The following is a 25,893-nucleotide window of genomic DNA, read 5'->3' as shown; positions in this document are numbered from 1 at the left end:
TATTTCAAATTGTGTGTCATTGAATCTCATTATTTTAAGGCAACGTTAAAAAGGATCCAATTCAATTTCTTTTTAAAGTGCATGTAACTCATCGACGGAGCGCCGCGCCGCATAAAATTTTGAAAATACAATACAATACAATACAATACATGCTGATTTATATAGCGCTTTCACAACGGCGGCAGCTGTAACAAAGCGCTTTACAAAACAGTTAACATAAAGTAAAATAATAAACACAACACATAACATAAAACACGGACAGTCGTGCAGTCCTAACCACTTTTCCGTCACACGCTTTGTTGTTTGACCATTTGTTTGAAAATGGGTGCCACATTGCTACTGAGCCCCACGACGAGTCGGAAGGCGATTCATTCATTCATCCTCCAAACCGCAACCGAAGGAGATCTTCCAACCATTTGAGCCTTTAAGCGGATGCGCTGTATTTTGGGCGCACGAGCATGTAGGGATGTGCAGGCATAACCTTGATTGTACATACTCAATGATTTGTATTTTTCTCATTCAAATTTGGCAGGGTGGTTCACGACTCTCTTCTCCGTGCTGTGTCAAATTTAAAAGACGTTTTTATTTTCTCTCTTCAGGCACTTTAATGATGATTTTGGTGTAGTGATCCACTCACTTGACTTGAGTGCAAACAGTTGTTAATCTCTGTATATGCCCTGTGATTAAATGGTGACCACTCCAGGGTTTAGTCTGCCTTTCATCCAAAGCCAGCCGGGATATGGGCTCCAGCTGTCTACAACCCCGAACAGGGTAATCAATTATACAAAATGAATGGATGGATGTTCATTCATTTTCATCTCCTCCCGCATTCTTGTCCCTGTACATGCTGCTAATTGTAGACTCGGCGAGTGGCTACAGTGTGGTCGAACAAACACAAGGTCAACAGTTCAACCTTCATGGAGGTCTTTGCTCTATTGAGTAGTTGACTGAACGTTTACCTACTGCAAGGAAGGTAGTGGGAAAAAAATATGTATACAGAACAGCAATTATACCTTTCGGAGGTTTTTTGGAATGTCACCTTGATCAAATTAGATTTTTGCTGGCATCATAAAATTGGACTCGGGGGACTGTGGATAATCTGAGGCCATCTGAGGAAACCTGTTTAATTTCTCTCTCTCTCTCTCTCCATCCACAGTGGACGTTGCCACAGGAAAGTAACGTTTCTCCTTCCTGTCTTTGTTTCTGCTGCTCTCCATTTGTCAAGCCACTCGATGCTTCATGCATTTTCTTTATTTCCACCGACTGTAAGGGCAGCCCTAGGGATATGTCAGCATGCAGATCCATTAAATTATTAGACCTCGTTTATTATTAACTCTGTTGCATACAAAACTGGACGTGAGCTTTTAATATTCATGCCGGATGACTGTTCCCAACAGATGCTAACGGGACCAAGTGGGATTAGATAAATGCAGTCAAGTGCAGAACACGGCGAGCCAAACATACGTTTTGACAGCTAGCGTTTTCATAATTAGTGCTGTTACAGGTCATCATAAAGACACGCTCGTGCATACACGTACACATCCTGTTTAGTGATGCGTTGTGAATTCATAACTGGTAATCAATTCATGAAATGGCCCCCCCAAAAAATGGTCATGCCTCAGTTTTCGACCATAATCCGTTCCATAAGGCTCTTCGAAAAGTCTGATTTGTTCGAAAACCAAAACCACGCTCTTTAAAAAAAAAAATCTTTATTGAACACGTCTGCTCACAATGAATGCTATACGAGGAAGTGTCACTTCCTCGTCTACCCGAGGAAGCGTCACTTCCTCGTGTAAGGAAAGCGGGAGGAGTCAAGTGGCGCATTCAAGTGCGCTCAATTTGGTTGAGAACCAATTTTCGGTCGTAATCCGAGGCATAAAAAGCTTGAAATTTTTGGATGAAAACCGATTCGGTCGAGAACAGAGATATTTGAAAACGGAGGTTTGACTGTAATGTTAAATGTTCTCTGGTCAGCGTTCTGTACCAGGTTCAGGTGCTGCTTTGTGATAACTCTCCACTGGAGGTAACTAACGGGTTAAAGCATGACAATTGGTGGCTGGTGAGAGTGAGTGTGCCAAGAATATGCAGGACATGAAAGAACATGCCTTGTTCTGAAGGAGCCATAACCACAAATGGCCAGAGAGTGCTAATATAATCTGCCGTGTTCTTGTGGGGCTGTAAATTTGTCATCAAACGAGGCCGTCCAGTGAGTCATTCCGAAGATTAGTTTCTTTTCTGGATTTGCTCTGTGCCTCTTTGCTTAATTTCCTCTCTTTCTTTGTCCCCGGCATGTTGACCTTGTCTCTTTTTTTTCCACCTTGCTCCATTGTCAGACTGTCCACAATGTATGCGATGCGTACGCTGGTGGAGCAGTGAGCTGTCCAGCACGTAAATTGCCTGTTTATGTCCAGTCATTGCATCAATTACGCTTATACAGCATTACGATGAGTGTGTGCATGTGTGTGTTTGTGAGATGTTTGTAGAATACAGAAATCTTTAAGAAAGTGTCGTCGTGGGCAGGTTTGCACACATTCGTAGCAGTAAAGCCGTGTTTCAGTTCATATATGTGAGGGAAATTGTATATATTCAGTAAGTGTTCATTACATGAAGGTTGCCTGAAAGACCAGCAACATGACGGTTCCTTCTCTGGGGAGGAGGGGCGTGTCCCTGACAGGCTCCGATGATTCGTGGAGGTTTTGTGGGCAGAATTTGTCAAACACCGGCAGCCAAGGGCCCGCGACGGAGACTCTTCAATTTGTCTCATACCAATTCAACCTCAGTGCATCAAACGTGCACATTTGCAGAGGTGAACATGTTTTCGATTATGAACACGACACCACAGCTGCAGTATCACTTATTTCTAAATATTCCAATGGTCAGTTTTAATCGACATTATCAGAAAGGTACATTATGTTAATGATGTGTTTCAACTAGACGTGGATGGTTGTTCGTCTCTGTGTGCCGCCCTGCGATTGGCTGGCAACCGGTTCAGGGTGTCCCCAGCCTACTGCCCGAAGACGGCTGAGATAGGCTCCAGCGACCCCTGTGAGGATAAAGCGGATTGGAAAATGGATGCATGGACATCATTACAGGAAATACATTTATTACAGTGGTGATGAAATATTACATAAATAGCTAAATATTACAAACCACTCCTCAGAACGACGATTTGTAGTTCTCCGAGACAGTACAGGAAACAATGACACCAGCATAAAACTCATGTTTTGGATCTCACTAGATAATATGTGTTTAAGTAATGTTATTGTCTGTGAGTAAATTTTGCGCCACTAGTGGTCATGTGCTTGGTAAATTTGTTTAACCCTTTTATGCACCCTGTAACCTGATAACATGATAAGAGGATTGGATTGGAAACAACTTAAAAATGTGCATACAGCACAGATGTAATTTCTTCCCTCTCAACATAAAACAAGCTGTCCACTGTAGTAACCTCTGTTCCCGAAATGACTATAATGATATTTTTATTAACAAGACTGATTTAGCGGGATCACCAAAAATCTGCAAAAGTCTTCAAACAATCATTATTTTGCCCCACGATGATGAGCATATTAGATTTGTGCACCTGAAAATCCATGGGTTAGAAGGAACTACTTTTCATTCGCCGCTGAAAAGCCAATCAAACTAGCCTGGCTCATTACTGTCAAGAGCAGAGGGCATGAAAAACACGCATGACAGATTTAGTGGCCTCAATCCCCTCTGGGACGCGCGCACAGCTTTATTGAAAGGGAAACAATTTATCACAAGGCAATTCATCTGTGGTTAACTTTTAATTAATGTTGGAAGATGATGACTTTTAATATGGCTAGTCTTGCCCGGTGCCTTGCCTGCTCGGTTTGTTTCTCTTCCAGGAACTCCACGTCCCTTTTTCACAATTTGCATTGCAATCCTGAAAGCAACGGGAAGTAAGGAACACTGTGGTTGCATTTCGTCAGCATTGCACACTGGTGGCTTGAACGTTGCCTCACAGTGCAGAGTTTGGGATTCAAATCTAGGAGTGGAATTTGCATGTTCTCGTTGTACTTGTGTGGGAGGTTTTTTTTTTTCGTTGTTTTTTTTTTTTAGGGGGAGGCGGAGTGCCAGCTTCTTCCCACACTCCCACCATTATGCATATTAATTAATCATGGGCTCAAAGTTGCCCATAAGTGTGAAGAAGAGTATGGTTCTTGTTCGTTTAAATGTGCCCTGCGATTGGCTAGCGATCAGTGCAGCGCATCTCTCGCCCAAAGCTAGGATAGGCTACAGCTCACCCATGACCCTCATGAGGATATGTGGGATAAAAAAATGGGTGAATGAACACTTGTACTCTAGCTTTAGAAATGTAGCAGATTTGTACAAGCAGAACACTCGACTGCGAGCTGTAACGTCGGAATCCTTGCTAGCTTTGACACAACACTAGCTGTATTACTAACACTAATACTGTATGACCGGTGGCGGCTCGTCGATCGAAGGTGCTAGGGCACTGCCACGCCATGCACGGTGGTCGCAACATTACTCTCCTTGAACACAAAATACAGTGTGTAATAAAGAGGATCATAATAAATAAATATTTCCCCAAGTTCTGTACTATATGTATTTTTAGATGAACAAGGTACAGCGTATTTAGTTGTTGATGAGTGAAGTTGGGTTTATCACTGATTTTATGATGTACTTCCAGTTCGGAACTCACACATTTACTCAGTGGGCTCTGTTATCGTATACGGCACATGCGGGTATGCAGGCCCAATCCTCGCCTTGCCTGTTTGGGAATTTGGCTGAGAGCTCCGGTGTGGAGAGCTTGTGTCATTCTCAATAGATTGACTGCTGGCCTTATGCAATTTTGGTGAATTTCAGAGTCGAAAGATTATGTGCTCCATGGATGATATTTCTCTCATGGATATGACGATAGCGAGCATCCTGAATCATTGTAGAAAGAAATTAATTGAATGGATTATGATTAGGGTGGCGCGGTGGGCGAATGGTTGGCACATCGGCCTCGCCACGCAGAGGTACATGATTCGATTCCAGCTCCGGCCTTCCTGTGTGGAGCTTGCATGTTCTCCCCTTGCCTCTGTGGGTTTTCTTCGGGTACTCCGGTTTCCTCTCACATTCCTAAAACATGCAATGGCAGGTTAATGGAACACTCTAAATTGTCCCTAGGTGTGATTGTGAGTGCGACTGGTTATTTGTCTATGTGTGTGATGCGATTGGCTGGCAACTGGTTCCGGGTGTCCCCCACCTATGGCCCGAAGACGGCTGGGAAAGGCTCCAGCATGCTATGCGACCCCTGTGAGGAAAAGTGGGTCAGAAAATGGATGAATGAATGAATGGATGGATGGATTATTGTTGTTTTTATTAGTAGTAGTCGTCGTCGGAATAGTAGTAGTAATACTAGCAGTATGTGATTAGTGGTGGAATTTTTATTATAGTTTTGAAATCATCCAACTGGCCGGCACATAGCTGCGGAGGGGCCACATTAATGACTGTAGGTGGGGATAGCTCGGTACTGGTACTAGGTACTCATCTGCTGTCGCAAATTTAGACTGCGCGCCATGCCAGATTTGAGCTGGTCAGGAAAATGGAGTCCCTTGACTCGCACAATTAGTTACCCTGCGCTGTCGGTCCTCTTCAATGCAGTGAGGCCACAGGTCGGAAACGCTTCAGCAGATGCGCTCACCACTCAGTCACTAAGCCCCAAATTGAGAAAATGAGAATCATCATCATCACCGTCCAGGTTGCTCTGGTAACAGGAGACTATTCAAGAATGGCATTGAAACTTGAAACATGTATATTCATTCGTACATAGTACTGCTTCAAAGTTTCGTTTGTCTTCTTCCTCATCTGTTTTTCCTCCTTCGTTTCCACAGCTTCTCTAAGAACTCTCCACTCTATATTCCTTTCATGCTTACATTAGTTTCACTGGCCAGCTCCTGAGGCTCAGTCCCTGCCAATATTTGTGTTTGGGTGAAAGCTGCACCCTATTTCCTGCATTTTATCATCTCCCTGTACCAGCTCATTTATTGCCTTCTTTATTCATACCCCCCCCCCTTTTTTTTGGCCTTCTCCTCCCTTCTTGTCTGCCCTGAATTAACAACATTGAGGATGAAAATAAAAAGCTCTCGTGAATGAGCACAGCGGAGGACGAACCGATGGGGAGGGCTCAAAAACAGAGCAAATTGGACAGTCATGAGTGCCGGAGTGTGCTTCGATAAAGAGCCACGATATATAGGTAAACCAAGTCCCAATGATTGATGTTGGATAAAATTAAAAATCTGCAATAACGACAAAGAGTAGGATTAGCATTGCATACCGCATCTTCGTATCTCTTAATTAACTATGTGAAAGCCTTCTTATGAGGACAGATGTGCTTCTTAGTTCAAATAGGAACAGAGAATGCTCTTTCACTTGTCATTGAGAAGGAGCTGAAAGAAAAAAAAAGTCAAACAGCCAATCGGTGAATAAGAAGGCGCGAGAACACTTCAGGCCAATGACAAAGAAATGTCCAAGCCAACTGCTCATATGAATTCATCACATTTTTGTGCTTTTCTTGCCTTCATAATGTGTCATCTCTGACACCGCAGACTACACTGCTCTCTTCCACTTCGTCACTGAATAGACATTATGTGCTGCCACATTAAAAGTCTGATCACTCTCGGTGTGTGTGTGTGTGTGTGTGTGTGTGTGTGTGTGTGTGTGTGTCAAATCATCCCAGCTTCGCTTTGTGCACATCTATCACTGTAAAATCACAGTGAGCTACAAACCACTTACAGCAGGCGTGAACGTTTGAATCTTTTATGAGGATGTGCTGTAATAACAGACCTGTGCAACAAAATCCTCCGTTTGGAGAGCAGGCCATTTAGGAAATACAGATGATCCCGGCTCTTGAACATGTCCTCCAAACAATATTTGATTTCATCACATTGCCAGTGAACACGCTTTAGCTCATTAACGACACCGCAAAGATGTTGGAGTCTGACAAAAAAAAAAAAACAGCGACTCCGTAGATGTTCAAAGACGATTAAATCCCATTTTCAACTGACCCCAGCGAGTGTTTTCCTCAACGTGCCTCAAACTCATGCCAGCCAATATTTCTCCTAAATGTATTTTAGTTTTCAGGGGAGCAACTACAATTCAATAAGTCGTGTTTATTTTGCCAGATTCTCGGCGGGTGCGCAAGTGACAGTTTTGGACTTCCCATTGGCATCGTTCTGTCGTACACCTGGGGACTTTTACCACACATTACGAGCCTTGGCATTTTATCTGTTTCACAATAATATGAAACACTTCTCAATATTTAGCAAGAAACGAGAAAATTATACCCACTTTTTTGAGCAACAACAATGGAGTTTATGCGCAGTATTTTAGTCTGTAAAGTGCCTTATTATGGATGCAGCTGTTGTGAAAGCGCTCGATAAATAAACATGAGTTGAGTTGAGAGGCTTTGTACTGTAAGGAATTCCTAAATGAGGCTTGGGAACTGACAATTATTGGCTTTTAAGAACTGAACATTATACACACATGCAAAACAGTAATTAAAAAAAAACACCTAATAGCATGATATAGTTATCTAACTATATAATAAAAACTGCAAAACGTCTCATTTTGTTTGTAAAAGCATTATTTTTCATCGGTTTTACTTGAAGATGCAAGTGCAACTATTTAATGAAATAATAACGGGATAATTCATGACCTCCGGCAAAATCAAATACATGTACGGAATTATCCAAAATGCATTTATGGTGTAAATCATTTCAAACTGATCCTACCCATTGACACTTTGGAATAGGTTTCAGTTCATTCTGTTCATTGATGTGTTTGCTTCCATTCACTGGAAATGCTCTTGTAAATAATTTACAAGCAATAGGTGGTTCTTTGCGTGAAGTAAAGCTGCCATTAAAGTTGAGCCTTGCGCAGAGAAATTCAAAAGGCAACGAAATAGACGAGGACTGATATTTTCAATTTAGTCGCAAGTGGTCCTTATAACCTCCTCGTCATATCAGAAATCCACTTTATTTAGAATGGATACCAGCCAATCACCCCGAGTGATTTCATAGAAAGTCAAAGTAGCTACAAGTGAGAGCTATAATATTATAATACAGTCAAAACTCTTTTCAACATACCCCATTTATGTTTTCATGCCGATTTTGCTTACAAGGAACGCCTTATATAACGTATACTTCATTGTGACGAGCAGATTCTTCCCACAAAATTGCGAAAAGGCCTTTGCTAACTGCCACCGCTGCCTTGGTTATGAACTAAATGCACAATACAGGATTCCCTTCTGTTGCTTAGCAATGCGACTGACCAACTCGGTTCATTGTTGTACTTCATGCCGTAACTCATGGAGGCACAGCGCAGTCCCGAGTACATGTCTGTCATGATTTTCTTTGTGACCAACAGGTGGCACTGTAGGGCTCCCGCTGCAGCTGCACACCTGCTGGTCGTTATGTAATTAGTTGTTTAAAAGGACTCCCGGCATGACCACTCAGGGTCGGGTCATTGTTGGTTCCTGTAATGTTTGTTTCGGTCGTGGTTTTTGTTTGATATTTTGGATTCTTTTTGTTATGACTTTTTTTGTTTTAGATTTAGTTCTCTTTGTATTTCTTTAATACAATTTGTCAAGTTCATCCTGCTCCTCCCTCCTGCCTGCTTTTTGGGGTCTTCCCACCACCTCGCAACGTGACAATGTCTGGGAAACGGAAGGAAATGTCGCTGTCTATGAAGGCTGAAATTGTCTCTCACTTTCGAAAGGGAGTCGACCAGACGTCGTTGGCACCTATGGCGGCTAATATTAGCTGACTGAATCTTTTCGGAGATGAAGCAGGAACGCTAAAGTTGTTTGTTTCATGTCTTCATATGTAATTGACATGTTTATACTGCGGACGTTGTATCAGTCTGTCGTGGTACAGGAGCTGAGCCAAAGGGCGAAGCTCTCAATTTACCGGCCGATCTACATCCCAACCCTCATCTATGGTCACGAGCAATGGGTCGTGACCGAAAGAACGAGATCCCGGATACAAGCCGCCGAAATAAGTTTTCTCCGCAGGGTGTCCGGGCTCTCCCTTTGAGATAAAGTGAGAAGCTCAGTCATCCGGGAGGGGCTCAGAGTCGAGCCGCTTCTCCTCCACATCGAGAGGAGCCAGATGAGGTGGCTTGGGCATCTGATTCGGATGCTTCCTGAACGCCTCCCTGGTGAGGTGTTCTGGGCATGTCCCACCGGCAGGAGACCCAGAGGGACGACCCAGGACACGCTGGAGAGACTATGTCACCCAGCTGGCCTGCGAACGCCTCGGGATCCCCCGAGGAGAGCTGGAAGAAGTAGCTAGGGAGAGGGAAGTCTGGGCTTCCCTGCTAAAGCTGCTGACTCCGCAACCCAACCCCCGGATAAGTGGTAGAAGATGGATGGATGGATGGATGGATGGATGTTTATACTGAATTACATGTTCATGTTTTTCCATCTATAAAGGCTCCTACTGCATTATACAGAGTAGTTGGCGAGCATTTTATTGTAAATGGTGACAGCGGACGACCATTGTACAGATTCATTATATCACTCGAGGTACATTGTAGGTTGTAGGTTGGACTGTAGAAATAAAAACTGCGGGGCCCCCATCAGTCACTTTCAGTAAATAGGCTACACCGGGAAAACTACAGGACTGTCCCGATGTCTTTTTGTACGTGTAAATCTAGGGACCGATGCCATGTTATTAATAGCAGATAAATAGCACACAACAAAAATCCCATCCCAGAAATGCATGTTAGTTTAACAGAAGACTCCCAATTTCCCATATGGGTGAATTGGAACGTGGAATTGGAACTCTGGCCATCAGTCCAGTGTCGTCGCTCAGTGAGGTGGGCTCGTCTCCACTTACTTGCGACTCTTAAAATGACCCTCATGAAAATGGCCGGTCGGATGCTTTCGTAATTGAATCATTGCTCTGAAGTCTGTATTAAATGTAAAGTTGGAATTGGAGAATCAGGAGCCAAGTGGGTGGGGTATAGGGGTGTTAAACACCACCAGCATCTGTTCCCCTGTTACTCTGCCCTTCATGCAGAGTTGCCACTTACCGCTAATAATCGCAAGCCCAAGCATAACAGCAAACATAATAGCGAATAAATATATTATAGTATGACCGTAGACTGCGACATAAGGATGCTTGAATGTGACCAGTGGCTGTTAAAGCACCAAATGTCTTTTCCGCGAGACTGAGCAGCACAATGCATACTTAACCGTGCATCCCAGATGCTGTGTAGCGGCAGCATCCATGCGGTCACGTTTCATAGCCGGGAGAACACACCTCATGCTGTCCTTACTCGCAACACTCCTTTGGCACCAATTTTAAACATGCAGACGCAGAGAGGTTCCTCTGAGACTTTATAGGTAATTACTATTCTTCCTGTAAATCGCACCGGCACAGGAGATGTCACCGTTATTCAAATAAAATGGCTAAAGATATTTTCATTTTCACAGTCGCGATTGCTGTGAAAGTGTCCGGTCGCCTGTAGCTTTGTTTTTCCAATTTCTTTTTTTCACAGCAGACATTTCGACATAGAAACAGAACACACAGTAAATAGTTACAGTTCGGAATGGATTATAGCAATACTTCTCAATGTGGGATACAAGTACGTATCGCTAGTAGAATTCAAGCTCATTCTGGTAGTACCCGAAAGAATCCCTGCTCAAGTGCAGTTCGTTTGTATTTCACTTTTTAGTACAATTTTCCTATATTGAGGCGCAGTGTTAATATCCAACTGCAAATTATGTTACTGTAACTTGCGATTGTTATTTTCATGAACACTCATGCCTACTATGTCATTGTTTAAAATATATATATATATATATACTCATTATGGTGGTACTTGGAGCGCTCTGATAGCTTAAGAATGACTGATTATAGAAACAAACACCCCCCCCCAAAAAAACAAAAACGATTTCCTGTGAAAGTTAACGTTTGTTAAAACCCTTAAAATTTTCAGCCACCGCAAAACGACCATATAAACCAGCAGCGTCAAACTAATTTTTTATCTTGGGCCACTCTGGGGTTACGTCTTCCCTCGGAGGGCTGTTACGACAGTCAAACCAAATAATTTTTTGATCAACGCATCGTAGGATAACTTTAAAAAATGTACAGATTATGAGTTTTGAAGTAAATCAGCTATTTGTTTGTTGTTTGATCAATTGTTCAAGTGAGTGTAAATGTCAACGTTATTTATTACCCATAACGATTTGGGTCCAGATTTTAGGAAGGATCATGGAACTTGACACACGTGATTTGCTTTTGCGGGCCACATAAAATGACGTGGTGGGCCTTCGGTTAGCCACACGTGATATAAACTAACGGTCTGTCCCTTATACAGGCACATGACGTTTGCTCCCTTTTAATTCAGCCTGAATTAGAATCATCTTGACCCACAATGTAAAAATAAATGTGGCCACAAATGAGAATGCCACACCCACATTCCTTTGAGGCAAATATGGACAGCTGGAACCTACGGATGACAAATGAACGATTACGCAGTCCAACAAGTATGAATGTAAAGTAGATTGTTGTTCAGCCAAAAACGCCTTAAAATATATATGACATGAAATTCAAAAACCTCTTCATGAGACCTTCGGGTGGTTGATTCTGTAGCCGTCGACAAAGACCAAGTTATTTTTTTCCAACTATCAAATTCATTTAGGCAACCCCAGGTGGCAGACAAAGAGTCCGTCTGAGTCAGCGCATTTTCCTACACGGCGCATCTGCAATTTCAGCTCGAGCGACCTGCTCGGGATTGAGCGCGCCAATGCCATGTTGATTGACGGCTCTTGTTAATGGTAGGATTTCTGGGAGGAGAACAGCAGGTTAGTGTCAAGGTCAATCGGGAGGCGTTTGGCAGAAATCCAATGGGAGATTTCGAGAAGAAAATTGGAAACACGCAACCCTGCTTGTGAGTCAGAGTGGTGAAGCAAAAGGTCAGTTTGGGTGTGTGTGGATGTGGTGACAGCATCAAGTAGAGGGCTTGTGGTGAGAGATGGCTTATACAATGTTTTCAACTGCTGCGGAGTCAACTTCACTCCAAGTAACAATGATACTTTCGTTTTTGATCAGTCTGCTGAATATGATTGCTCCATTTATTGTTCAAGGTCACCAACCAGCGAAACAAATCCCGCCGTTTTCCCCCAAACGCGTGTGCTGCTTTTAGCATAAATGCTGCAAATAAAAGCTTCCGCCCTCTCGGAAAAAAGCTAAGTATATCCCACACTTACTGAACTAAGCTTCAATGAGGTACAGTACACCCATTTTGCAAATACACTTTATAATTTACAAAACAACACAATATAATCACCAGAATAAAAAAGAAAAAACAATGAAATATATATTCTCTCATTTCGATCCACATGATTTTATTTTGCGCAACCACATGACAAATCTCCTTTAAATCTCCTTTTCTTCTTGCTTGCTTCACTTCATTTCAATGTGGCTCTCGTCTTTCTCCGGGTTACATTTTTCACAGAGCAGACACTGTACAGTTCTTTTACATGTTGGGGGTGAAGCTGCTGACACTTTTAGCATCGTAGATAATTGGTTGAAAGTTCAGTAGCACACACATAACACAACAGGACACTCCCAAATCCCCATTACCATAGTGCAGATCGAATAAAAATGAAAAATGACTCAAATGATGGCGAAGTTCCCGAACACACGAATGAACCGAATAGATAACGACGATGGCGGAGAACTAATTTGGCTGCACTAATCGAGAGGCAGTGGTGCACACGAGGGAAGACAATGCAACACAGGACACACCCTCCTTTTACTGAAAGGAACAGTGGTTAATCTTTGCAGGTGGCGGCACACCTGAAACGAGTTGCTAAACGGGGTCACTCTCACCTGCACTGATTGGTCGGCCAAGCTGTGAACAAGGGCGACCAATCAGCAAAGAGCAAGAGGAGAGCTGACACACACACGCACAACACAAAAAACCCCGAAATAAACGGTCACCAAATATCGTAGACCGTAACAGATACACCCCTAGTCCCGTGAGTAGGAGTGGCAGATGCTTGATTTGCATAATAGGTGTTTTTGCAGTCAGAGGCCAAATCTTTGAGGAAGGTTATATTGATTGAATACTGTGATACCGTCACATTTTAGCAAAGGTAACCAACTCGGAAGTGTTTCTTTGAACTCACTTTGGTCGGACTTTTGTGAAGAGGCTTTCATCAACTAAGCGGAAATGAGAGCAACATGACGTTTGATGGAAAATCTAATGACTTTTCAAGTGGTCCTACAGTTTATCTTTATAATTGGTATTAAAAATCACATCGAGAAAATTCAATAAGCATTCGCAAAGCTTTGGCAAACACCGATTTATTTCCAAGAGAGCGTAATGAAAGTTTAAGACTAAATCATGTAATCCCCACCCACCCCCAAAAAATAAAGACCTAAGAACTACTTTGCCGTATGTGACATGTGCAATATAGCATACTTGACAGGCGATGGCCTGCAGAGAGATCAGTAATGCCATTACAGTTTAATTCCGGAATGTGACATTTTGACACTTGATTTACATTGACGGTCAACTGTGATCCCCTTGTGATTTTATCTGCCATCACTTTCTCTACAGAGCGCCCATCTGACACCAGCGGCAGCATCTCATTGACATAAAAACAGAAAATAAAAAGACTCCAGAGAGCTTCTGCGGCTGATAGTGGCAACACACATCCAAACAACACCTCGTGTATCACACTTTATGGACGACGTGTCAACAGGAGCTGGAGAAGACACAGCTGGCACACTTTAAAGAATCGCTTGTGGGGAGTAGCACTGGGTGGCAAATGTAGAGCAAATGGCACCGAAAGAAAGGTATGGCTGTTTTTTTTCTCTCTCAAAATTATGTGAATAGCTTGTAATGTTGGAGCAGATTTTACATTGAAATATTTGTTACACCGCATTCAATATAAAATCCTGCTCCTCACATTCAAATCCATTCATAACCTAGCCCCTCCATACCTATCTGACCTCATCCATATTCCTACGCCTGTCCGCTCTCTTCGTTCCTCCTCCTCTGTCCTCCTCTCTGTCCCCCCTGCTCGCCTCGTCACCATGGGAAATAGAGCCTTCAGTCGCTCTGCTCCCCAGCTTTGGAACTCACTCCCAGCTGACCTTCGTAATTCAGACTCACTAACACATTTCAAATCCAGCCTCAAAACACATCTGTTTCGACAAGCCTATTCACTCAGACCATAAAGCCATTATTTTATTTATTTATTTATTTTTGTTGTATTTATTTTTTCTTATTTGATGTTGTTTTTAACATTGTACTCGTGATTTTAACTGCTTGTTGTAAGGTGTCCTTGAGTTTCTAGAAAGGCGCCCACAAATAAAATGTATTATTATTATTATTATGTCCTTAGATTATTGCGAATCTAAAAATGGGATTCGGGATTTTATTAACCCATTTAATGAAAATTGGCTGTCCACATTTAGTTGTACAAAGTACTTGCATGCACCTTGAATACAGATGCAATGGTACCTCTACTTACGAACTTAATTGGTTCTGGAAGAAATTTCTTAGCTAGAATATTTTGTAAGTAGAGACGCATTTTCCATGTAAATGTCCTAATCCGTTCCAAGCCCCGCCCCCAAAAAATAAAGATGTTTTCTAAACCATAAAAATGCATTGAAATCTGTAACAAATATATGTTACGATTAGATTATTGCACGATAAACGAGAGTTGTACATAATGTAAAAAAAAACCTAAGAAAATGGTCATTTAACTTTTAACTGGGTCTTCATCGTTTGTTGCCCTCTTTTATTCATGTTCTCTCTCAGAAGTGGTTTTTGCCTGGCTTTTTGGAAAGAACTGATCCAAGGACGTTTGCTTTTGTCAACTTTTAACAATCCTTCGAAAATGTTCAAGGCAAACATCAGCATAGTGAGCGATCGCCGGACTGGTCACCACTTTCTCTGGATGATTAATATTTACGTAAAATTGTCGGAATACCTCGTAGCCCAAGGAGTGAATGACGAGAACTTTGCGTCGACATCTCTCTCTATCTACACACATTGACACATATGGTCAGAGGTCCCTTTTAGCCAATGGGATGCCAGGAAGATGTTAGGTAATAGCCAATGGCAGAGCAGCTATAAGTATGTTGCATTCAGGAAACTCGGAGCGATCAGCCCATACTGTAATATCACCTTTTCATATCTTGAAATTTCTTTCGGAACGAGACAATATTTTCCTGCCGAGGCATTTCATAACGTGAACATTTCAAATGAAGAGACGTTCGTAAGTAGAGGTATCACTGTAGTGTTAAGATTTTTATTTTTTATTTTTTGGACAGTGTGAGAATTCATGTAAGAATATTTTTATTATGGTGGGTGTATTTGGTAATTCCCCTTTTGTAAGGTATGCAAAATATGGTGATTAAAATATTGCCACTGTCAATGAATATGACACAAGCTACAACCACCATGGGAATCGAATTAGAGATTTCAACAAGAGAGGGTTAATATTTTCAAGTTACCTCATTATTATGAACTAAATTGTATCAGAGTGTTACTCATTTTCAGCCAATATTTTTGGTTGTTTTACAAAAAGAGGAGGAAAAGAGGAAATACATTTTCAATAGGAAAATTGTGATTGTAATCAAGCTGTAAAGAGAACGCTTTCATTCAACCAGATGGCAAGAGTCGTGAATGTCGTTCGACGATAAGCTTTTGGAGATCTCCGAGTTCATCAAGTATTCATAGTGCTGACGCAGTACATGGTGTTCTTTGTGCTGTGAAGCAAAAAAAAAACAACAAAAAAAACAATGGGTCTGTTTTCATGCCAAAGTGAACACAACAAATGCCCTCAGGGCAATATTCTTGCTCTGAGAAAGAAATACAATCATTGAATGTTGGAAGATGACTGTAGCAATACGGTTTTCACCTCATAGGTTTGATTTTAGTTTTCTTTTTTTTTCTCTTTTTTTAGTTTTTTTTTTTTTAAGAGAGAATTCTCTTACATTGATGACGTGTCTAAAAACAGCAGGTGCGGTTTTGAGCGGGTTGGGAACCTTATTTTGAAGGTTTTCCAGCTGTTTTTTTTCAGCACGTCCCACAAGGAAGTGTGACAGTTCTGACGAAGGCTGTAGTGACAGCTGAAACTTTCCGCAAAGGAAAGATAATTCTTTCCTTTGGAAAAAAAGTTTTTTTTTCCAAATAATCAAAATTTGAAATGAGTGCAGCAGACTAACATCAAGCTCGCATTGAACTAAACTGTGTCCTGTGATAACTGGACTTGTTAATCTATTTTTATCCGTCAATTATTTGATCACACGGGCAGGATTTGGAAAAGTCTAGAATTCTTTCCTGATCTTATTCGTATGTAATTCATGTTGTGGGGGGTGAAAGTGAGATTATATGATTTCTTTAATAAATAAAAGTGTGTGTGTGTTATGAGTGCTTATCAACCGTGCGAGGCAGATTTAAGATTAGCAAATAGAAAACGATGATGAAAATAGCAAATAGAAGTTGTACGGATGAAAGTCGATATAGGAGAAGACCCCATGCTGTGGAGTCACTGCCACACTTGTGATAATCTTTTCTGAGCCCAAAAAGAAACTTAATTGTTTATTAATCTACTGCTCTCTGCGCCGCAGCGCTCCTACATTGGGCTAAAATAATGTTCGAGTACCCATGAACCCAAACTGCATGCAGACAGTGGTTATCTTGAAAAATAAACATAAAAATCAGTCTTGCTCGCAGAACTCAAGCTTCTGCAAATGTACATGAATTAGATTTATTGATTTAATGACTCTGCTATTAATTTTCCAAGTCACATTACTGTTGTCGTTTCCGTTTGGATCACATTTGATTAGACAGAAGGAGATTGAATGTTATTTGCCAGCATTTATTGTTTCGGCCTCTGAAGAGGAGCCATTTGTTCTCTTTAAGATTTCAGTTTGGAAGATTTAAAGGCTGTCTAAAATGGCATCAGCCAAATGTTGCTTTTAGAGAGAGTTGACATCAAGAAAGATCTCTTTGTAGACGTAAAACAAACAAGGAAATTATGCAAGGAAATGAAGCACAAAAACAGTTTTGACTGTTCCCAAATTAAATCCCAGTGATAAGTAAATTGAACAAAAACAAAAAAAACAGTGTATTGTTGGATGTATCCTCACTCCCATCGGCTAAGTACTCTTTCACCTCCAAATTGTTGAGATGAGTTTGTTAATAAACCACAATTAGAAAAGATACAAATACCCAAATCGAATAGAATAGCCTCAACTAAAAAGTATTATTTTCTTTTATCGTCATATTTACATAATCTTGACGCACGATAACCACAACCTTGGCTTGACGGGAGAAGACACTGTACCATTGCCACAGCATTTACTTAAAATAGAGCGTTTTTTTGGTGTTGTTTTTTTACCGTCTTCAGAATGAACAATTTCCTCTAATTTATGTTAGCACTAAAGCACATACGAGCCAAATGAGCTCCGGATGTAGACTTAGAGGGGAGGTGATCAAAGAGTGAATTATGATCCCTGGCAGGAGTGACACATCTAAAGTTTATTTGCAGGCTTGTCTGCCAAGCTTGCATGCATATGACGCCGATGGGGGCTGAGCAAGAAGATCCTCCATTCTGTAATCTCAAGGCTAGTGACCAAACTGGCATTTTCTGAAGGTGCACGAATACCTTATTAATATTTAAAGTACGAGCATGTAGTTATTTTACTTTATTGCCATAACCATGGCAACCCCAGATCCCTGACTTTTGTGGTCTAGAATATGGGCGGAACATCAAAGATGCCTCTTTGTGTTGTTCATATTTGTCCTGAAATTGTTGTTCTCAATCGTGCTAATCCAATCCCTCCACCCATAATCCCACAAACTAACAAACGTGATGAGCGCACGCTGAAGCCACGTGGAAGCATCCTCGCCTTTTGTATTGCGCTTACATGTAGTACAGTTTGAGTAAAATCCTCTCCCACCCCCACGCAATGTCAGATTAGTTCTCCTCATTGTACGCATCTTTCTGCAGCGCACCATGTCCCGTTTGAGGGATTTACCTGTAATCTGCCCGTCTCGGGGAAGAAAAACCGAGCCGTAAGAATTTAGAGGTAGCAAACATAGAAGTCGACTGGTGGCGCTACTGACAGCACAAGTTACAGGAGAATTCAGATGCAGTGAAGAATGTTGCAGTGCTCTTCAACTAAAAATCAAGTCACTTAAGGGCTCTCGGAGCTGCGCACTCCCCAATGAGAACCCCCCCCCCCCCCACACACACACACTTTCCCCAAAACACAAAGTTGCGCTCATGTAGAGCGTTTAGTTCCCCTTTAATACAGAGAATGGCAAAACTGTTCAGGCACAGAATGAATACACAACTCCTAACATTTGAATGTAATGAATGAAAATGAAGACTTTCATCATGCTTCAGGGGAGAAAAACGGTCGTTCTCATTTATGCCTTGTTTCTCTGCCGATTCAAAGCCATTTTCTACCCTCCAAGTACAGTCCATGATTGCAAAACAGCTACGCTATTATAAGAAGAAAAAACATACCCACACGCACACAAACCAAATGAATAGGCCACACACTCTTGGCTTTTTAATGTTTCCCCAACTCACATCCCTTGATTTATTTCTGTCATCACCGACACTGTCATGTTTTCTGTCCTCCTTTCCCCATGTACAATCTGTCCATCGACAAGAAAATACATAAACATTGCATGTAAGATAAGCTGCGGGCTTGCTATTATCTTTTCCCTGCCGTCGGTAAATTGGATCTCCTGACCCCTCTTGTCATCTAAAATCTCATTCTGTCTCTCTATGGGGGGGTCTTAATGGTGAATAGGATTCAAAGGTCCTCACTCAAAGCTTCTTTCGCTCACTCGCTCCACTTTTTTGCCTTTTTCCTAATTTGTAAATTGATGCAGTCTTGGGTTGCAGTATTAGATTGGGGGAGGGGGGGTCGTTCTGTGTCCTGTATTCACCCTGAGGCGACTGTCTGTCTGCTGAGCATATTACCCCACATCCCGGGCTGCTTTGCTCCTCATGTGCACGGAGCTGAAATATAGACAGAAACTGGATATGCACATTGTCCACATATGGGTCAGTGTCCACAAATTCATCATGCATGGTCAGTCAATCACTCAAGTGCATTTCAACCACAAACATCCAAATACCGTACAAAGCCGCAATCACAAAGAGTTGCCATGTGCATTTCCAGCAACATTGTCAAATGTAAGAGGTCAAATATAGATGCAAAAAATAGTCATTCTGTATTTTTTTGCAACGCATAATCAGAGAATCACTGGTCAGTTTTGAGTATTTCCCCTTCCTTTTGAAAGACTGCTATATCCCACAATGGCTTTCTGAGCAATTCTTTTTTGGGCTTTGCTTTTTGGAAAATTATTTTTTTTTTCAGTTTTATTTTTTCTCTTTTAATGGAATTTTTTTCTGTTTGGAATAAGTTTGTTTTTCCAAAAACATTTTTTTTTTGGCAGGAAGACATTAAAAAAATTAGAACATTAAAAAAAACGGAATAAAAATATTTCATAAAACAGGAAAATAAATTCAGCGACATATACAAACTGAAAAGAAATTCCAAAAAACAAAGCCCAAAATAAACAAAAAAATTAGATTACGTAAAATTGCGGATTAGGTAAATATATACTGTGTGTGTGTGTGTGTGTGTGTGTTTTGGGGGGCAAGGGGGTTCCCTGATGGTCATGGAAGCCGATCTATGTACCCCACTTAAAATGTCTTGAGTATTTTAATGTAAATTCCCAACAGAGCTGACATTCCTATGGCCAATTACCGTACTGTTCTTACACCCTCGAGAATACGATAATCTACATGAGCGCTGACTGACTCTGTTAGATCACTCGGATTTATGAAGGAATCAATACTACAACGTGAGTGTGTCTGTTGCTGTGTGAGCCATAAAGGTCTGATGAAAGACACTGGTTGTTGACGACTCTAAAGGGCTCAAGTTGTCATTGTCCCTGTGTTGTACTACAGCAGTTTTCAAAGCACTGCATCGAAACTGAATTATGGAAAAATCGTGCTCACAGGTACGATTGTGCAGAGTCTAGATAGGCACACTGACTGCAAGTAATGATGTGCATAATCATACCATTAGATATGAGCAACAGACTACTCCACGTGGTTCAAAGAGCGGCAACAGCACTCCTCCTCACAAGAAGAGGGCTCAGGTACCTTTAAAGTCTGTGGTCGAGTGTCAGAAGAAAAATAAAATGGAAAATCATGACCACTTTTGAGGACCTAATAGGAATTGGCAAAGAGGTTTCATTTGTAACCATCTCATCGTAAGACACTTTCAAAAGCAACAGCTGCATCTTAAAAGTAATCCGGCAATTATATTAACGTACATCGTTCAATCGTATATGTAGTTGTTTGGTTAAGCAATAATAACACTTCTCAGTATGGTGAAGTACAATTTTTTTTCCCACCGCTTATAGGTAAATCTTCATTGAACTAGTGAATTGTGTGTGTGTGTGTGTGTGTGTGTGTCTCTCCACTCTCTCGCTTTTCTCTTTTCTTTTTTTTTTTTTTACTTTCGACTCCTATGAAAAATGTAATTTATTTTAAGTTCCGCCCATGCAGGATATCCGCATTCACTTTGACATTACTTTGTAAGCTGAAATATTTAATTATGCATACTTTTTAAATGTGACACTTCATTATGGCGACTTTTTTTTCAATCAGAAATAGCCTTCGGCTCACCTAAATGATGAAATTAAACTCTTGTGCATTGTCTTCCTTTTTATATAATGAAAAGTGCCTTGAGCTCTGTCTAGCTAATGGAGCCATCTGCTAGCAACTCCTGGAGACTCTCAAGTTCTCTTAAATAATTTAGAGTATTCTTAAGTCTTCATATCTATCAACGTGGGGAACGTAATTCTAAATGTAGAACTGAATTTGTCAATTTGAGTTTTAAGACTTTGCTGTTCTCTCCGCTTTGCACATTCAGTGGAATAGAAAATACAAGGGGGAGTCCAATTCTGTCATGATTACTTAAGTCAAAAAGGCCATTTGCAGTAAGTTTTAATTTGATGGTCTGGCTTTGTTCCGGGACCTGTCTTGCCTTGAGTGTACACAGAGAGCCTTGGTCAGGGAAAGTTACATGAGGAAAAACAACAACAACACTGACATGACAATGATTAGGTCTGATACAGCGTGGAAGAGTGGAGGTGGAGTGGAGGAAGAATATTGCGGCATTTAAAGAAAACGGAAACTAACGGAATATAAAAATGAAGTGACAATGAATTATCCAATTCAATATCGGGGGAAGGTAATACCTTGTTTGTCAGATGATATACAATAGCAAGCCTGACAGCTAAACTCTGATTTTATGACTGCAGAGGTGGCCTTCTGAAAAATGATTATTAACTGTGCTCTTATCTTTGTTTACTTTGCTATTAATCCTTGGCACAATGATGATGGAACTCCGCAACAGACGATTTGTTACACACGACAGATGGTTGATGAAATGAACAATGGTGTTTTTCCTACAAAATGTTTATCACTAGTTTAGATGTTTCACATGTAGTTTTTATTCCAGGTGACAACAAGTCAGTATTTATTTATTTTTTCCAATCTTTGCTAACTGTAACTTCTCTTTATCTTATAGGTCACTGGATTCCACCTCACTGCAGCAGTTTGAGGCTTAAAAAAAAAGACCACAACATCAACAATCCCTTTACTCACCGTCATGGCAACTTTTGGTGTCGTTAAATTGGAGGCAGGACTGCCATTGCTTTTTCTTTGTTTGACAATAGCTGTGTGTGTGCTTGAGTTCACCGCGGCCGCAATACAAGGATACATTGGCGAAAAAGACGCCATTTGCCCATCTGTGTGTAGATGCGATGAAGACTTTATCTACTGCAATGATCGTGGCCTGAGCTCCATCCCCTCACTGCCTGCTTCCGCATCGGTCCTTTACCTTCAAAACAACCAGATAAATAACCCAGGCCTTCCGACTTCCCTGGAACGCCAGCTCACTGTACGTGTCGTCTACCTCTATGATAACGAACTGGATGAATTCCCCGTGCACTTGCCACCATCTGTCCGTGAGCTGCATTTGCAAGACAATAACATCCGCACCATTCCTCGTACTGCTCTGGCACGGATGCCTCTTCTGGAGAAGCTGCACTTGGACGACAACTCTATTTCCACCGTCAGCATTGAGGATCAGGCTTTTGCCGACAACCCGCGATTGCGCCTGCTTTTCCTTTCCCGGAATCACCTATCCAGCATTCCCTCAGGTTTGCCTGCCTCGCTGGAAGAACTCCGTCTGGACGACAACCGGATCTCCACCATCCCGACACATGCCTTCCGTGGTCTCAGCTCACTGAGATGTCTTGTTTTGGATGGGAATCTTTTGGCAAATCAGCGCATCGCCGATGACACATTCTCACGTCTCTCCAACCTGACAGAGTTGTCCTTGGTCCGTAATTCCCTCCAGACCCCGCCTGTCAACCTTCCTAAAGACCATCTTCAGCGCCTCTCGCTGCAGGAGAATGCCCTGATTCACATGCCCCGAGGTTCTTTGGATGGCATGCGCAGGCTACAAAGACTGGACCTCTCTGGAAATAACCTAACGACTCTGCCGCGGGGACTGTTCAAAGACCTGGATAATTTAGGTCAACTCCTGGTGCGAGGTAATCCTTGGCACTGTGGCTGTAACCTACGTTGGCTATATGATTGGTTACATGCCCGTGGGAACTCAATCACAGTGAGAGGTCTCACTTGCCATGGGCCTGAAAGGGTTCGTGAAATGGCCTTGAAAGATCTGGCTACTGAGATGGAGGAATGTGAAGTGGTGAGGTCAACTGGGACTAAAGACAGAGCAGGTCTCGGTGTAGGAGAGGTTTCTACCACCAACACACCTCCCCAGGGGTCCCTCTTCACCCTCCGGTCAAAGCGACCTGGTTTGGGACTTCCTGACTCTGGCTTGGACTACACTCTCAGCAGCAGTGGTGTCGGAAAGAGTTTGGCTCTCAATGTTAAGCCCCTCTCTCATAATAGTGTCCGTGTTACCTGGAGTGTAGCACAACCAAGTTCGTCCTTCAGGCTCAGTTGGCTCCGACTAGGTATCGGTAATGCCATGGGCTCAATCACCGAGACGTTGGTCCGGGGCGATCGCCGGGAATATCTGCTGACCTCCTTGCAACCACGCTCGAGCTACATCATCTGCATGGTGCCCATGCCTGCCAGTTCGGAGAATAAAGAGGGGATTCCAGGAGAAGCTGACGCCGATGAAGCTCAGGTATGCGCAAAAGCTGAAACGTCTGATCCGAGTCCATTGGAGGAAGACGAAGATGATAATTCGCTGCCTTTGACTGTGCTGCCTCTGACGGGGATTATTGGTGGAGCGACTGCAATTGTATCTTTGGCACTTATTTTTGCCATCTTTTGCTGGTATGGCCACAGGAGTGGTCACTTGTGTTCCCGAGACCATTACACTCGTAAAAGCTCCCGCAAAAGCAAGAATTACGATGACTACATTGAGTCAGGAACCAAGAAGGACAATACCATATTAGAGATCCGCGGTCCCGGGTTACAGATGACACCAATGGCGGCTTGCAAGCCAATGCAGCCCAAACCCCTACAAGAGGATTACATCATTCATACCATATTCCCATCGAATGGCACTGGCCTCTACAAAGGTGCCAATCACATGTCCAATGCAAGGCACAGCACCAACAGGGGTTATAGAGAAGGAGGAATCCCAGATATAGACTACAGTTACACATGATGTACTTCACCAGATCCTGACCACAGAATCATTGGCAAACTCTCTCAGATGCACAATATTCCTCCACATGACAACTTCAGAAGCACCCTTCTGTGCCTTTGACTTCTGGTCTCCCATTCCATATTACCTGTGGTTTTCTGCACTAGGAAATACAGTATAGGATTATCCGGACCTGAAACTGTGCGAGAACAATTCACTGCAGAGAGCAGACATAATATCCTTTGTGTAACACAGTGGACCATTTCTTGACATCATAGTAATGGCCCATGTATGTTTTAATTGTGTATGCTCCCTCTCTGTGACATGTAAGCAAAGAATGTATCACACCGTGGAAAGATTGGGATGATAGTGGAGACTGACTTATTCGTTTCTCAAACAGCAGCCGCTATCCAAATGGAAGTTATGTTCAACAGACATTTCCCATTCTCAACTCCTTTTCGTGCATCAGTTACAGTTATAAGATTTGATCAAATCATTGTTCCAAAAGCCTCAATTCTATCGTTGTGCCCGACCAGCTATCCAGTGAAAGGGCTTTGTAAAGCTGTGAATTGTTCTATTTCAAAAAAAGAAAGAAAAAAGAAAGAACCACTTGTCTTAAAGTTAATCTTGTCATTACCTTGTTCAGTTTTGGGTAGGTTGGAGATCTTTCTGTCACTGGTCAACCTTGGTGAAATCGCAGATCATTCATAATTAAGCGTCACTGTCTTGCACGAATGTCATGGGATGACACATTAGTGTGTAGATAATTACATTTGGTATTGATTGGCTTGTGTGTTCTTTGTTTCTAAACTCTTGATTTTTCGATATGCCATGTTGCATAGCTTCTTATTCATGTTTTTTTTGTGTGTGTGTTTTCACTGAAATGTTTTTTTAACTGTACACCCTCACATTTGTCACTATCTATGAAAACCACTTTTGAGAAAGTGAATTATTTTATCTAAAGAGAAACACAAGTCTCTGGGTTTCTACAGTATAGTGTATGTAATTTTTACACCTCCAATGCATCAACTTCAATTAGGCATTTGGGGAATTCTGCTGATTACACTTCACCTGTAGACATCCATATTCTGAAAGTAACAAATTTACTTCGGGGGGCTTCTCATAAGCTTCCTGTATGAGACAAATCGCTGGGGGTTGGGGGAGGGGTGAGGCATGGCATTGGATTTACAGCCACGAGCAAGCAAGTGGATAGACGGGTGGAGTCGTTCAAAGAGGGTGTGATAAGCAAGGTTTATTGGTGTTTGTTTTTGGGAGGGTAAAAGACTCGTTTTGACATTTTTATGACCGAGTGGCACTTAAAATGTATTAGCACTTAGGAAAGAAGGGGAATAAATGTAATGAGAGATACGATAGCGGGTAAAGTTACTTCTCCAGGCACTGACAAAGACACAAAATTGATAGCTTTGTCATGATGAAGTTCACCCATGCATCAATATGTTTGTCATTCACAAATTGCTGTGAATTGGGCCTCGGGCTTAATGTTGTTTACTACCATGTTACTTTCCAAGGGGAAACCAATTGTGCTTCCTTGATTGTTTGTCTACCACAGCTTTACTGTGGACTCCGACAACATGTCAGAGCAATTTATCATACTATTTGCACCCAAAAGCTAGAAATAGCAATTCACTGGCCTGGATCGTTCTACTGAAAAAAAATGTTGATATTCCTTCATTTCGAAATGAGAAATGTGCTTACTAATGGATTTGCTATTTAGCGGGGGCTGCCATTGATTCAGTCTGAAATTGTTTATGGTGTAAAGAAGAAAAACGCCACAGGGTGTTTCAGCTACATTCACACGATAGGGCAACTCTTCCGATGGCTGTATTTGTCAATATGAAAAAGAGAGTTATTGAAAAACATGTACAGAAGATTCAGAGGGAGAGATTCTATCATGCCATTGAATAGATTAAAAAATAACGATTGATTACCTCCAAGAGTTGATCAAAGAAATGCCCATCCCTAATACATACCTTTGCATCATTTGTATAAATATAACCATACCTACGGTCACACCATTTTTTTCTCAATTTGTAGAAGGTAAAGGGTGCCATAAATTTGCATAAAATGTCGATGTGAAATCAAATGGATTTGTGTGACAGCAGATGGTATCAATAAAGGTTTTCTAATCTTTTGTTCT

At 41.8% G+C, this 25,893-nt stretch overlaps 1 protein-coding gene across 1 annotated transcript in view; it reads left to right on the top strand.

The window, feature by feature from the left end:
* The window catches only part of flrt1a (fibronectin leucine rich transmembrane protein 1a), a 42,540-nt gene extending 16,652 nt beyond the window's left edge, over window positions 1-25,888 (top strand). The window contains exons 2-3 of the mRNA XM_052047833.1: window positions 13,603-13,841; window positions 21,630-25,888. Of these exons, the coding sequence (XP_051903793.1) occupies window positions 21,711-23,756 (2,046 nt within the window). The 5' untranslated portion in view covers window positions 13,603-13,841; window positions 21,630-21,710 and the 3' untranslated portion in view covers window positions 23,757-25,888. The remainder of the gene's footprint in view (window positions 1-13,602; window positions 13,842-21,629) is intronic.
* The last annotated feature ends 5 nt before the right edge of the window (window positions 25,889-25,893 follow it).

This window comes from Hippocampus zosterae, chromosome 16 (genome assembly GCF_025434085.1).
Source record: "Hippocampus zosterae strain Florida chromosome 16, ASM2543408v3, whole genome shotgun sequence".
In the NCBI taxonomy this organism is placed as follows: domain Eukaryota; kingdom Metazoa; phylum Chordata; class Actinopteri; order Syngnathiformes; family Syngnathidae; genus Hippocampus; species Hippocampus zosterae.
This window is presented reverse-complemented; position numbering and strand designations above follow the sequence as displayed.